At 40.9% G+C, this 14,231-nt stretch overlaps 1 protein-coding gene across 4 annotated transcripts in view; it reads right to left on the bottom strand.

Annotated features, from left to right (window-relative positions):
• The window catches only part of PACRG (parkin coregulated), a 514,426-nt gene that overhangs the window by 197,073 nt on the left and 303,122 nt on the right, over positions 1 to 14,231 (bottom strand). For 3 of the 4 annotated variants that reach the window (XM_042940254.1, XM_042940255.1, XM_042940252.1), the window contains one exon: positions 9,885 to 10,034. In XM_042940254.1, the coding sequence (XP_042796188.1) occupies positions 9,885 to 10,034 (150 nt within the window). Of the gene's footprint in view, positions 1 to 7,690; positions 7,717 to 9,884; positions 10,035 to 14,231 lie in introns of those variants that run through there. The other variant, XM_042940256.1, reaches the window with a different exon arrangement.

Raw genomic sequence — 14,231 nt, 5'->3', positions numbered from 1 at the left:
GTTTTGATCAATCTGTTAAAGAAATGATTCTAAACATTGAAATTGTGTGACTCCAAGTGCCTTTGATCTTATGAGTGAGTAGAACAATTAAGGCCCCTGTTAAGTTTTATGCAGCCAGGGAAAGGCTCCCCCACTGAATAAGGCTTAGTTTTTGTCTCCAATTCCTTTTAAACTTGCCTTTTAATTATGTCATGAATAGTGACTATTCAACGTAACAATTACACTGGTGACATTCTTATTTTCTCTGCAATGTCCGCATAGAGGCCGCTAAAAAGTCATTTGTTGGTACTGGTGGAAGATTTGCATATAAAGGAAAATGAGAATGAGGACTTAATTATCTACAAATCCATAGATGATATTTTAGGTGATTTAAAAAGCACAAATTATGATCTGGCCGAATATAGGAGTCTCCTTAAATTAAAGCTTCAGAAATCACTACGCACTTTCTTGCCCAGATTAAGTTAAACTTTCTGTTGCAAAAATAGAAAAGAACACTGTTTTCTCTTGGGCGAATATTTGCATGCTTGCTCATTTGGGGCCCATCTTGAGCTTTTAAATACATTAAAGCATATTATACAGATTTCTCTCGGCATGTCTTAAAGGCCTTTGCTGAATTGGTGGAAATCTCCTATTCAGCAATGTGCCAGCGTCAGGCTAGCAGTGGGGATGTACCGGCCAAGGACTGCGAACCAGCTGGAAGCACATCCTTCTGTGTGTTGATCTTTTCCGGACTACCTCAGAGTGGGTGTGAGGGCTGACGGCACACAAATTCCGAACGTGGTTTGGCAGGTTGAGCAAACAGCCAGTTGTCCCCACCCTCTCCCTGCCTCTGCCTCTGGGCCCCGGCAGCTAGATGAGGAGAGAGACAGAGGACAGAATCTATACAGCAGGAGAGATGTTAGCAAACCCTAGGGGGGGCGAGCAATTTGTTCTGCTAGTCACAGCCAGGTCAGGGAAGCTTCCGGAGAGGACGTGATGTCTGAGTTCACTTCTGGAGGAAAAAATGTGTGCTAGCTCCTGAGAGTCCCTGGACTGGGATTAGGATGCTTACTCAAGGTCAAGCCCATGGGTGTAGGACACACGGCCCACTCCAGCAAGAAGGCAGTGGGGCCCAGACGGCCCCTTTCTTTCTGCACAAACAGCAGCCATGTTACAGCAGGTTAGAAATGATTAATGGGGCTTACCTATGCAACCCCTTCTAGGTAACACCGAACTTGACATAATCTGGGACTAGGGTGATGCTCCCGGGGCATGGGTCTGTCTGCAATGTGGTGTTCTGCTGACAGTCTGACCCCTTTAGGTAAAGTTACCCAGGGGGTTGGAGGGGAGGCGCTGTAGCTAATGCAAGTGAGCCCGGAATGTGCAGGATGCAAGGCAGACGCTAAGATTCGGAAGGATTCACACAGAGAAGCTGCAATTATAAAAGCCATTTACAAACTGAAAGTAGTAAGTGTCTTGGAAAACGGTTGGGATTTCAACAGACCATCAGGGCAGGCAATTTTCAGTCAACCTCCAGATTAGGCCCTTGGATTAGAGAAATACTCCAACCCTCTTCTGAAATGACATGAGGAATCCAGAGAGGGAACTAAAACTATCCACCGGGAGGAGGAGGAGTTGAACAGTGAAAGTTTCTCTCCGATGGAATACTTCCGCGAGTAGGGACGATTAACATCCAGAAAACAAATTTCGTATTGTGTTTCTGACTGCTTGTCTATAAGAAAAGATATTGATTCTTGGAAATTTATGTTGCACCTAATCACCTTGCCAAATCATCATATTAATTCTATTAGATTTCACTTAATTTTCTCCGAAGGACCGCCCACAACCACATCGATACAGTTTTCTCCACAACCTGTGAGGCAGGCAGTAGACGCCGTGTCTCCCTACTGCCTGCTGGTTTGCAGAGCTCACGTGACTTCACTCACATTCCCTCCTCCCTTCCCCTCACGTCATGCCACTGCCACCCCCACAGAGTGACCCCCTCCCGCTCCCTGCAGGTCAACGAGCTCTTTCCAGTCTTCCAAGCAAACTGCTTTCCAAGTTAAGGAGACTGAGGCACAGAGTGGTTGTATAGCCCCCCAAAGGTCACACAGCTGGTTAACCTCAAGCCAGGGTTCAAACCCAGGAAACTGGATGCCAGAGGCTTTGCTCTTAAACACTCTCCTATTTCTTGTGTTTCCATGTACTGCTCTACCTGTCCTTGTGCACAAAGTGGCCCGACCCCTTGCCCCACAGGCTGGACAGGGACGAGAACGTGTGTGAGTGGTGCAGTGCGCCACCCTGGGTGGGTCCCTGGGTCCTCCGGAAGGCTGGTGGCAGCAGCCCCCTTGGGTGATTCCGGGGTTCCCATGGTAGCACCGAGAGTTGGGAAGCATTTGCTTCCCCTCTTGGCTTAGTTTGCAGCATTACCGAAGGAAAATGAGATCAGTTCCTTGCCACCTCCTGTGCTCACACTTTCTTAGATCCTTTCTTAACTAAACAAACCCTTTTTGCTGAAAGGAAAAGGAGTAGCACTCATGGAAAGTGGGAGTCCACAGTCAGTTATGACAACTGCGAGGGAGTGGAAGGCTTGCAAAACCTCTAACTTTGCTTAGAAGGACGGGATTTGTATCTCCACGCACCCTGGGAGAGAGGTATACAGTCTGTCCTGGGCCGAATAGTGTCCTCCCAAATTCACATCCTTTCTGGAACCTCCGAATGTGGCCTTATTTGGAAATAGGGTCATTGAGATGTAATTAGTTGAGATGAGGTCACACTGGAGTAGGGTGGGCCCTTAACCCAACCTTTACAAGGACTTCTGTGCTTCTCAGAAGGGAAGAGACACAGAGACAGACACCCAGGGGAAAAGGTCACGTGCAGGTGGAGGAAGCGACTGGAGTGGTGCATCCATGAGTCAAGGTAGGAGCGAGAAGAGAGGCAAGGAATGGATTCTTCCCTAGACACTTGGAGAGCGTGGCCCTACTGGCCTTGAGTTCTGGCCTCCAGAACTGTGAGCCAATTCATTTGTTTTTTAAGTCTCCCAGTTTGGGCAGCCCTGAGAAACTAATACACAGCCTTCACAACTGGATTCTGATTTTCTTGGTCATCAGGCTGCCAGGTCGTGTATTTCTAGATACGGATAGACAACTCTGAGAATAACTTTTGCCTCTTGGCAGATGCAACCAGGGAGGTCTATAAGAAGAACAGATACAGGGGCAATTTCTAGTATGTGCCTGCCCCTAAAATGGGCTTTTTACAAGTGAATTGGGTTAAAAAAAACCCAGGAAACCTTGAACGAAGCAGGATGAGTGAAGAGAAAATTTATTCAGTAAGCATTTGTAGATTTCAAAATGGTAAGGCCATCTGACAGGCTGAACACATGCAAGGTGCATCTGTGAGGGCAGAGAAGTCTTGACTTTTCTTAGGATGCTTTGTCCCCTAGGGCTGCTCTCAGACAACCACAGAGCCATCGGTGCTTGCGGATATGTGGGTCCTCCCTCCCCACCCCCAGAGATTTGGAAAGCTGTGCTTATAAAAATGAATGCTTGGAAGAAAAAGGGACCTTGAATTCGAAGAAATGAAAGTTGAGGGGTAAGGAAAGTTTTATATATATTTTTTGAAGGTCTGCTATTTGGGAAAGGGATTAGACATTCAGTGTGCTTTAGATTAGACAGGTAAGTTGGATAGAATATTAGACATAGACTTCAATTCAGTGTAGGACGTGCCTTTCCTTTCAGAAGTAGAATGGGTTACTTCATGAAATGGTGAAGCTACTAACTTAGGACAGAACTGAATAAGCGAGTATTGGTCATGCAGATTGGGTTAGCATATCAATTCAACACAAATACCTATTAAGCACCTAATTCTTCTAAGTGTGCTATACCCAGTCTGCACAGGAGAAAGGAAACTCAATGTGAACATTTTGACCTTGTAGAACTTATGGCGGAATAGGGTAGTTGAGTAAATTGGAGACAGGTGCAGACCAAAGGGCCCCTATATGCATCTTCCAGCTTTGTTATGATCCTAGGATTCTCATTAGAGCAACTAGTAAAATCTGAGCAGAGGAAGAACCTAGAAGAGATTAGATATGCACAAGATTGTTCTAAATCTAACTTGCAGGAATGGGGGGCGGGGCAGTAGTTCTAATCTGTTCCTTAATAAGTTTAGGACATTCAATTGGTTTCAAATCTAATAAACCTAATGATTTCAAAGAAACTTTGAAGCAAATTTCTAAAATATAAATCACACTCAAAATTGGACAGAATCCCACAGGGAATAAACCTTGATTCCAAAATTAAATTTAAAGCTCTGTGAAATAACCTTTATGTAAGTCAATTATGAAACAAAAAACAAAGACTTTTTTGGTACACAATCAGCCCCCAAAAGTTCATCAACATTAAAAAAATATTTTTAACGTTTGTTTATGTTTGAGGGAAAGGGAGAGAGACAGCACAAATGGGGGAGGGGCAGAGAGAGAGGGAGACACAGAATCTGAAGCAGGCTCCAGGCTCTGAGCTGTCAGCACAGAGCCCCACATGGGGCTCGAACTCACAAACTGAGATCATGACCTGAGCTGCAGTCGGACACTTAACTAACTGAACCATCCAGGCACCCCCTCAACATGTTAAAGAACCATTGAGAATAGGTTCCACTAGGCTCACAGAAACTCTGGGAGAATTCGAATCAGGTTAATTGAGAACACCTAGGTTTCCATCAGAAGTTGTTCTAAGTGACTACCAGCAGAAATCAACTGTTTCTGGCTTTTTCAAACGACTTAAACTTCAGGGTCAAAGAGTTGGTACAAATACTCTGAAATGTTGCAAATTTACTGCATTCTCATCACCTACAGGTTTTAATGTGTCTGGATTTGAACTGCAACTTTTAAATCCCTCTTTTCATAGACTTTAATTAGTCTGTAGTGGCATACAGTCTATAACTATCCTAGGAAAAACCTACACACGAGGGGCCATGTTTGATTTCCACATCCACATAAACATGTCATTTCATGACTCTATCTACTTTCACGTGTTCCATGACATATACTCATGGTGCTATTTGAATTGCTGGTGCCTGGAGTCTCTGAACTGTTTCAGGACTATTGGTGCAGTTGGAAACAAAGGAACCAAAATTAGGATTGCCTCCAGAAAGCAGAGTGATTGGATAGCTGTAATCTGCTGGCAGAGCCCCATATTTTAGCTATAAATGTTTTAATGCCATTTATTGTTTCATGCTTCTCAAATGCAATACACTGCACCATTAATTTTGTAGTTTCATCTCTGGAAGCTATAAATCGAACATTCCTATTGTCTTAATTTTCTGTAACCTTTAATAACATTTGCGAAAGAACACAGGGAGGAAGAAATTGCTGTTATAGAAATTCTTCCTTCTCTTTCACCCAAAGCAGTGGCTGGAAAAACAGCATGGTTTGGATATCCAAAATCCATTGTTTCGAATTAAGGAAAACAAGCTCAAACTTAGACCCTACTTCAGATCCTCCAAAGAGGATACTGATGCAGGGGCCCCTTGTTTGTGGCACTCAAGCTTGTCTTTTCCAAACGTGACTTTCTCCAAAACATCAGTCACATATTCGAGCTTAACGATTATGTCAGGAAGAGATGGATTTGAAAACCAGTTATTCCTGAATGAATCCCAGGGTCCTTAACTCACCTGGTCACCCACCTGGCATTTGGCAGGGGAAAGCTGAATCCTTTGAGGCAAAGGGATTGCCCCAGCTGGGGAACCACGAGTCTGTGTGTGTTCACAGCCAGGCTCATGGAAGGGCCAAGGGGAGGAGTTCCACAACCACGGTCACAAAACATTCAACCCAACCGTCTATTCATGGTGCGATACAGTAATTTTATAGTGCTGCAATGTTTATATAGAATATCATATAATAATATGTGTAATACTGTACCTCTATATAATGTTGTATGATAATCATGGCTATCTCATTTATTTTTTTTTTAATTTTTTTTTTAACGTTTATTTATTTTTGAGACAGAGAGAGAGAGAGCATGAACAGGGGAGGGTCAGAGAAAGAGGGAGACACAGAATCTGAAACAGGCTCCAGGCTCTGAGCTGTCAGCACAGAGCCCCACGCGGGGCTTGAACCCACGGACCGCGAGATCATGACCTGAGCCGAAGTCGGACGCTTAACCGACTGAGCCACCCAGGCGCCCCAATGGCTATCTCATTTAATACCCAGTCAAGGCCAGGCTGTACGTGAAGCGCCTACGGACACATTATCTTGAATTGTCACGTCAACCCTACGGAAAAAGGTGCTATTATCTTTTACACAGATGATTTAGGAGAATCTAAAAGAGATTTAAACGCAGAGAAGTTCCGTGATTTGTGTCTTCTGACTCTAAGATGCTACTCTATTCCACATTATAACTGGCATCTTTAGACTTCTGTTGTTTTCATAACTGTTGAAAGTTAGCCTCATTAAACCCTGTAAAAAATAACAGTCATAAAGAGATACACAAAGCCACGCTTTCTCTTAGGGCAGGAATAGTCTTGTGGGTCTTGCCGTAAGTTTTCGCACCTACAGAAGTGTCGACTGGGGCTGCCAGCCCCGTCGGCTCCTTCCTGCGGTCGCTTCCCTGTGGTCCCCTGGAAAGACTCCAAGCCGGGGCGCCTGACAGCCCGTGCTTGCTTCAATGCTTGTCCAGCCCTTATCTACTCAGCCCACTGCTCGTCTCCAACAAAGTCCATGTGACATTAAAATAGGCCAGAAATTACGAAAAAAGGACGAGTTAGTAGAATTAAGCTAAAGCTTGCACTTTGAGGGAATGCTGACAGAGGACGAGGTCGTTATAGTTGAAGGACTATTCTCTGTTTCAATCTTTCCTTCTTTCTGTCATTTGTATCTGGTCTCATTCCAAAAAATATATATTTTGTGATGGGACTGTTTGTTTTGATCTGAGTTTAACAAGACATTGATTTATGTGAAAGTAGGAAAAAGTGGAAACAGAACTCTATGTGTGGAATTGTTTTAAATACACTGAAATTAAGGATGAATTTTTTCTAATGTTACATGCTGTAAATTGCTACTATATTTTTTTTTATAAATACAACTGTTACTAAAGACATCTGCTGAAATAAAATAAGTATATATGGTTCTGTGAATATGAATATCCATAATTATAAAACAGGATTTACTAAACTATGTATTACAGTTAAATTATTTCTATCCTAAAAACACTATTGTAATTGGAAATCTTACGTATGCTCCTTCTGGTAGAACTGGATCTTTGGCAATATAGCCACTTTGAAGAATAGTTTTAAGTTTTATAGCCAGAATGCTCCAATTTTGTAATATGACCCTCTGGAAATACAGCTTACTGCATTCTGGCTTTGTACTGACAGGTTTCTAAGATAAGTAGAAAATGAGGCTAAAGCTAATATTTTTCCCCCTCAAATTTCAGAGAGATATTAAGCAGAAAAATAGTTGAATGTGGAATCACTGGTGCGTGCATTTAGGAATGTTCCAAAATAATTAACCTTGTTTGGGACCAATTAAGGCTATGGTATCAACTATAAATTCCCACATTGATAAAATCTAAATAGGGATATATTCCTAAAGCTAATTACTTCTTTTGTTAAGGATGTGAACATCTGTGAGTTAAAGAATTAAATAAAGAGTATGAGAAAGATGTAGAAACCAATTGCTTTTGTTTAATAATCTAGAGAGTTATCTCTTTGTGGTGGCTTAACTTCTTCTTCTTTACAGGTTTCCTGGAGGATGAGGGAGATTCTCATTGTCTTTCTTCTTCTGTTTTTTTTTTTATTACATTTTTGAAGTTTATTTATTTATTTTGAGAGAGAGAGAGAGAGAGAGAGAGAGAGAGAGAGAGAGAGAGAGAGCTACAAGGGGAGGGGCAGTGGGGGAGAGAATCCCAAGCTCTGTCAGCACAGAGCCTGATGCGGGTTTGAACTCATGAACTGTGAGATCGTGACCTGAGCTGAAACCAAGAAGTGGATGCTTAACCAACTGAGCCACCCAGGTGCCTCCTTTTTCTTCTTTTATACGGTGCATAATGATGCTTAGATTTGAGTTGCACATTCTGCTGTGGGACCCAAAGGCATTAACACAGTGTTGTAGTGCCCCCTGCTCCTACTCAAGTGAGGGAAAGCAGATGTGTTGGTGACCATCGTCCATGATGGTCAGGTACAGAAGCAGATGATTATATATGAGAGAAGTTACAGAGGGGCAACTTTTATGATGAAAACTCAGACACAGTAATAGTACTTTCCCCACAGGTTTCCACAAGGATTACCAGAAAACACTCGCTAATCACACACTTCAAAAGTGTTACCTACAACCGAGACTTTGGGGGTGGCTGTTCCTTGATTCTTCCCAGTGTTTAAGTAATTCTGTCTCTCTCTCCCTCTCTCTCTCTCTCTCATCTCTATTTCTATCATCTTTATCTCTATCATCTCCATGTCTCTCTCAAGTTAACTAGAGGCTAAATACGATGGATGAACTCAGCACCTCTTTTATGAACCATAATTGAACACTGTTTGCACATGGAATCATTCTATAACTTCATGGATATTCGATGCCACTCTCCAGTAAAACTATGAATTCTGAATCAAAAATATTTAAACAAGCATTTTCCATAAAGTAGAAATGCTGTTACTAAAACTATTAGTTTGTTAGGTCATAAGGGATTCAATTACCAACACCTAGTTTTTAGTGTCCTGGAAGAGTAACCAACTTGTCTAAATGTCCACAGTAAGTCTATTGCCATTCAGCGGTTGTGGAATGGATATTAACTTACTCCATTATGAGCATTCTTACACTTCCACAACTCCAGGTGAAGTCCTTGTAACCAAATATGTCTAATATTGAGTATGTAAGTAGGTCCTACTATTGAAATACAGCTTAAGACTTTCTGAGAATTCCATGATTTGCCTAAGTAACGAGACTTTTAGTAGCAATTTATGAACAATGTAAAAAATAGTGCTTCCAAACAAAGGAGTTGTATGTGGCAGGAACACTCAGTTTTGTTGCTTGATTTTTTTTCTTGTATGTACATAGGCAGATCATGTCACAAAATTTTCATGCAGTGTTCCGCTAAATTGCTAACTTATTTACATAGCTGTCAGGAATTAACTTCAAATGTTGACTTATGCTATGCATATAAGAAGTATGGAAATTCAAAGTTAGCAACATAAAAGAAAATTAGAGTCACATCCTTTCAAAGAGGCATAAAAGGAAAATCACACTCTGAATGAACAAATATACATCCACTGTCTGCCAACCGATCACCACAACTTGCTAGTGCCTTTGTTAGGGTAGAGCAGATTCATGTGAGCTCATCAGTGCTTTCCAAAGCTTATAGAATTATTAAAACAAATAAATGTATCAGTACACATGCATTTATAATCAGCACTCACCATCAACTAGATTATCTATTTTTCTATTTTTTTTTAGAAATGAGAGAACATATATTAAAACTTCCCAAGCCACACGTATCATATTTTAACGATATTGCTTTAAAAATTCATCTTAAGCCAATTAATAAAAACTGCAATTTTAACAGAGTATCTAAAGGTAGAATTACTACCAAGAGAAAGGACAAACTCAAAACCTACTAATGCAGTCACAAGACTATTAAAAAAACTTTACAATTTAATTATTGGAAGATTATAGAACTGCTTCAGCGCTTCTGTACTGAGTAAGTAAGCTGTACGTGTGAGGTGTAATAAATGAAATTGTTAATTTTACTGTTTCCCTAGGGAGTAGCAGGGGAAGAGTGGGAGTTACACTATTTAGATCTCCAAATGGATCTTGGTTTATAAGCAATAATAAATCCTAAATGTGTTGCTAATTAACTCTACTTCAAACCACTCCCTTTTTTTTAGGGCTTAAAAGACATTTGACTCCTGGGATCACTCACCATTCATATTCTTAAAGATGTTCAGGATGGGGAGGATTTGACGGTAATAGGGCACCAAAGCTTCACCCACCATCTCAGCTGACACAGCCAGATGTTGGAGGACTTTGAGGGTGACGCAAATGACCTGTCGGTTTCGAAGATTCAAGGCATCTATACGGTAGGAAAGGGAACAAGCCGAAAATAAAAAACATTAATTTCTACAATGTGAAGGTGAGTCGATTCATAGACCACGTCGTTGAAATGTACTCTGTTAGCTGGGTGAAACTTTATTATTAGAACTTTGAATGATGCACTGTAGCCTTTCATGTTATAAGCAAGATCTTGTTTGTGTGTTTTTTGTTCTTCCTGCTTGTGCTGATTCTTCACCAAGCCTAAGAAAGCTGCTCATCGTCCTTCACAGAAGAGGCTGGTGATGGACAGGTGGCATGGAAGATAAAAGATCAGTTAGTGTCGCTGGGGTTAAAGGGCTCCCATGAAGGTTGACAGACACATTTCTATGCAACAACCCTTTCCAGTTAACAACCGTGCGATTCTTAAAACCATTACCAGGAAACAAACATTTATTTGGGAAGGAAGGACTGGGTGTGGTACGTGTGAGTAGCAACTATCGGCCAGTTAACAAACACTGACAATGTTCCTCACAGAAGTGAACATCAAGTGACTATATTTAGACTCTTAAGAAAGCAGGAAAGAAAAGCAAAAATTTTAAAGCTCAGAACTTTCGAAAGAACCAACACTAAATCAGAGACCAAACAAATACACGATGGTTTTTAGAACAATTCTGAACGCACACTCTGAAAGCTGTACTGCAGAGACAGGATGGGAAAGTTACCTGTTATCCCCTCACACGCGGGGTCTGGAAGGTACCATTTGTTCTAGTGGGGAAGGCCGAGGACCAGGGGCCAGGACACTAATAACTGGCTGTATAAACTTGGCCAACTCCCCTACACTTTCGTTCCTTGGTCATAGGAGCCTATTATCTACTTTCTAAAATGACTAAAAGTTCCCAGATTTAAGTAGAAAGCCTGTGTAAGTCATCTATTCTAGAAAGTCAGAGGGGGTGACTGATAAACTGTGATGCTCCCAGACTATTCCAAGAGAAAGTCAAAGGCTCTTATGCGTCACATGTTCTATCTTGTAAGGAGAAGATTGGCCGCAATTAAACTCTGTGCCATTTATGGAGGGACAAAGGAACCAGGCTACCAAAATGGATGACGCCACGGTCAATACACCTGTGATGCAGACCTGACATTATTCTTGAACTCCAGCTCACATTTCCAAAAGCCTGGATCTTCTAGCACCTCAAATTAAGTTTGTTCCAAAGACAAGTGGTCTCCATACTTTATATTTTTGTTCTGTTCCCCATACTGATAATGATACAACCAGATTCCTAGCCTCCAGGGTCAAAGTCTGTTTCTCATCCCTCACACTCCTCATGTTGTAGAGCCATCTTGTTCTGTTTTTGCAATGGCTCTTGAATTTGTGTCCTCATCCCATCCTCACCTCCTCTCCTCTGGTCCTGGGTCTCCATCCTCACCTCTAATCCTCTGGTTCTTGACCTAGGAACTCCTCTATTGGAGCACTGTCATGGCTCTTTCCAGACACCCCTTCTTTTCATCTTTCTCAAATGCCCCAACCTGTCTTTTCACACTGCTGCTGGATTAACCTTCCTAGAGCATATTTGGTCATCTCACTATCTGGTCAAAGAGTTCAGAATCTCTCCCTACCCCTTTTCCTACAAAATAAAGTACAAACTAGCCAGGCACAAGGATCACACCTGGAGTAAGTTTGAACCAAACTGAATTATCAATTAAAAATCCAAGAATACAAGGTATCATTGCCGTTTCCTCTGGAATTACTAGGAAGTTTAAAAAAGTCAGATGTGGAAACTTTATTGCCTCCAGCAATATAATGGGTATTGGGGCAATAACACCGTAGGATGGCCCCTAACATCTGGTATGGTACAGACTACACTATGGTTTGGTTTAAAAGGACAGACGTTCCTCAAGTTGTAATAGGGTTATGTCCCAATACATCCAGTTGAAAATGTTGCAAGTCAAAAATGCATTTAATACACGTACCCTCCTGAACATCATAGCTTAGTAGGCTAGGTTAATCATGCTCAGAACACTTATATTAGCCCGCACTTGGGCAAAACCATCTAACACGAAGTCTATTTTATAATGAAGTGTTAGATTGAATATCTCATGTAATATATACCTTACTGAAAGTGAAAAACAGAATGGTTGTGTGGGTACAGAACTGCGAGTGTACTGGTTGTTTATCCTCACATGGCTGACGGAGAGCTGCGGCTCATTGCCACTGCCCAGAATCATAAGAGAATATTCTACCAGTAGCTCAGGAAGAAATCAAAATTCAAAATTCTGTTTCTACTGAAAGCCGATGGCTTTCCTACCATCTTAAAGTCAAAAAGTCCTAAATCAAACAATTTTTAGTTAAGGACTGTCTGTAAACACAATGTGATGAATGGAGAATGCTCAGCTTTAACTCAGGGAACGAATCTAAATATAACTATGGGATTTGATCGTATGATGGCTCATTACCACAGCATTTAGACACACTGCAGCCCATTCCATCTTCTGAAAACAACTAGAAATAGAAGGATATAATTTAGCCTAAAAGTTGTAGTAATAAGATATTCAAAGGCAAAGTGTCAGAGTACTATGGGAAGATAGAAAAGGAGAAGGGAAGGTACAGTATCTCACAGTCAGTAGTGGGGGGTTCTTTTTCTGGTTTTATGCAATCTAAAACTTGTTTTTTAGGTAAATGGGTACTGAACCCTGCCTACTGACCCAGTTCAGTTTAACAAAAGAGAACTAGGAACCTGGAGAAATGTTGAACATTCTTTCAAAAAGTCTGCCAATGAAGCTAAACATGTGTAGGTTCAGAACTTCATAGTGCTGTGTCATAGCTCATATAATAGTACCTAATATATACCAAATATTTGCATATTCCAGGAGTTAAGCAAAGCACTTTACATATATTAGTTTACTTAATCCTCATTCATCAAATACTTATTGAGAATGTGGATGTGCCAGTCACTGATTTAGGAACTGGAGATAGAGAAGTGAGTAAGACAGATATGGCACTCATTCACTTGCATCTTATAATATAGTATGGAAGAAGATAGTGAACAAATACTACAAGTTTGATGAATATTCATAAAAGGTTGGGTATTTAAACAGTGACTCAAAGTGGGCCTCCAGCCCAGTTGAGAGAAAGAAGACTGCGAGACCCAGGGACAGACTCTAGGGTTGAGTGGATGTTATTTAGGTGAAGAGTATTTATTCCAGAAGGGGAAAGAACATGCTAGAAAATGTCTCCTCTCCTCTTAGATAAAGGAGTCCTCCTTGTACAAGATAGACTCTAGCTCATAGGGATAAAGTTCTACTTAGCAATGTGGGAAAAAACTCCAGATATTTTAGAAACTGTCTTCTAAATAGTTTCATCATTGTGTACATATTTTCCTTAAGGTCATTTAGAAGTGGTAGGAAGAAGCATGTGGGTGTGTGTAGATATATATAAATGTAGCACTTTTTCTCAAGCTAAAAGATTCACTAGGTCCCATCTTGCCATATCAACCAAATGGAATCAGATGTTTAAGATCCTGGGTTTCTGCCTTTTCTCTCTACTCATCCATACTTCCCACCCCACTCCTTAAGACGAACTCATAGCCACATCCAAATAAATGTTTTATAAACTGTTTAGTGGAGAAGGATTAGACGTCAAAACAGAACCACATGCGTGTGTTGTGTTTTTCAAGTACAAAATAAATGTATAAATGAGTGCATACAACTCTCATTCCATTTTGGAGATTTTGTTCTTCACCAAGAAAGCCTTTCTGTTGACACTATGAAGTCACAAGTAAGAGAATCTATTAAAGATGTTAGAAGAGAGAGCTATCTGTGCATGGGTACAGCCCATGCTGTACAGCCCATGGACACCAGCCCATGGACACCAGCCCATCTGGTGACTGCAGAAAAGATTTTTGTAGCCATAGTGGTTACTGAATATTGGCTTATCACAGTGGTCTTCTTTTAGAATATGTATGTCAAAGCTTGCAATAACACCGCTGGGGATATACTCATTTACTATCAATGTTAGAGTTTGCCATATAGAATATATTGACTAAAGAGTAAAGTTTTTATATATATGAGTAACAATAAAAGTTTTATATATATGAGTAACAATAACATCAAACTGTTGTTGATTAGGTTTATGCCTGTATGTATAGATAACTGATCACTTGGAAATAAACTAATAGTGTCTTTCACCATGGATAGTAATAATAGCTATCAGGAAATAATTATTTCATTTTACTGCAAC

This window comes from Panthera leo, chromosome B2 (assembly GCF_018350215.1).
Source record: "Panthera leo isolate Ple1 chromosome B2, P.leo_Ple1_pat1.1, whole genome shotgun sequence".
NCBI lineage: Eukaryota > Metazoa > Chordata > Mammalia > Carnivora > Felidae > Panthera > Panthera leo.
Note: the sequence above shows the minus strand (reverse complement) of the source record. Positions and strands in the feature narration are given on the sequence as shown.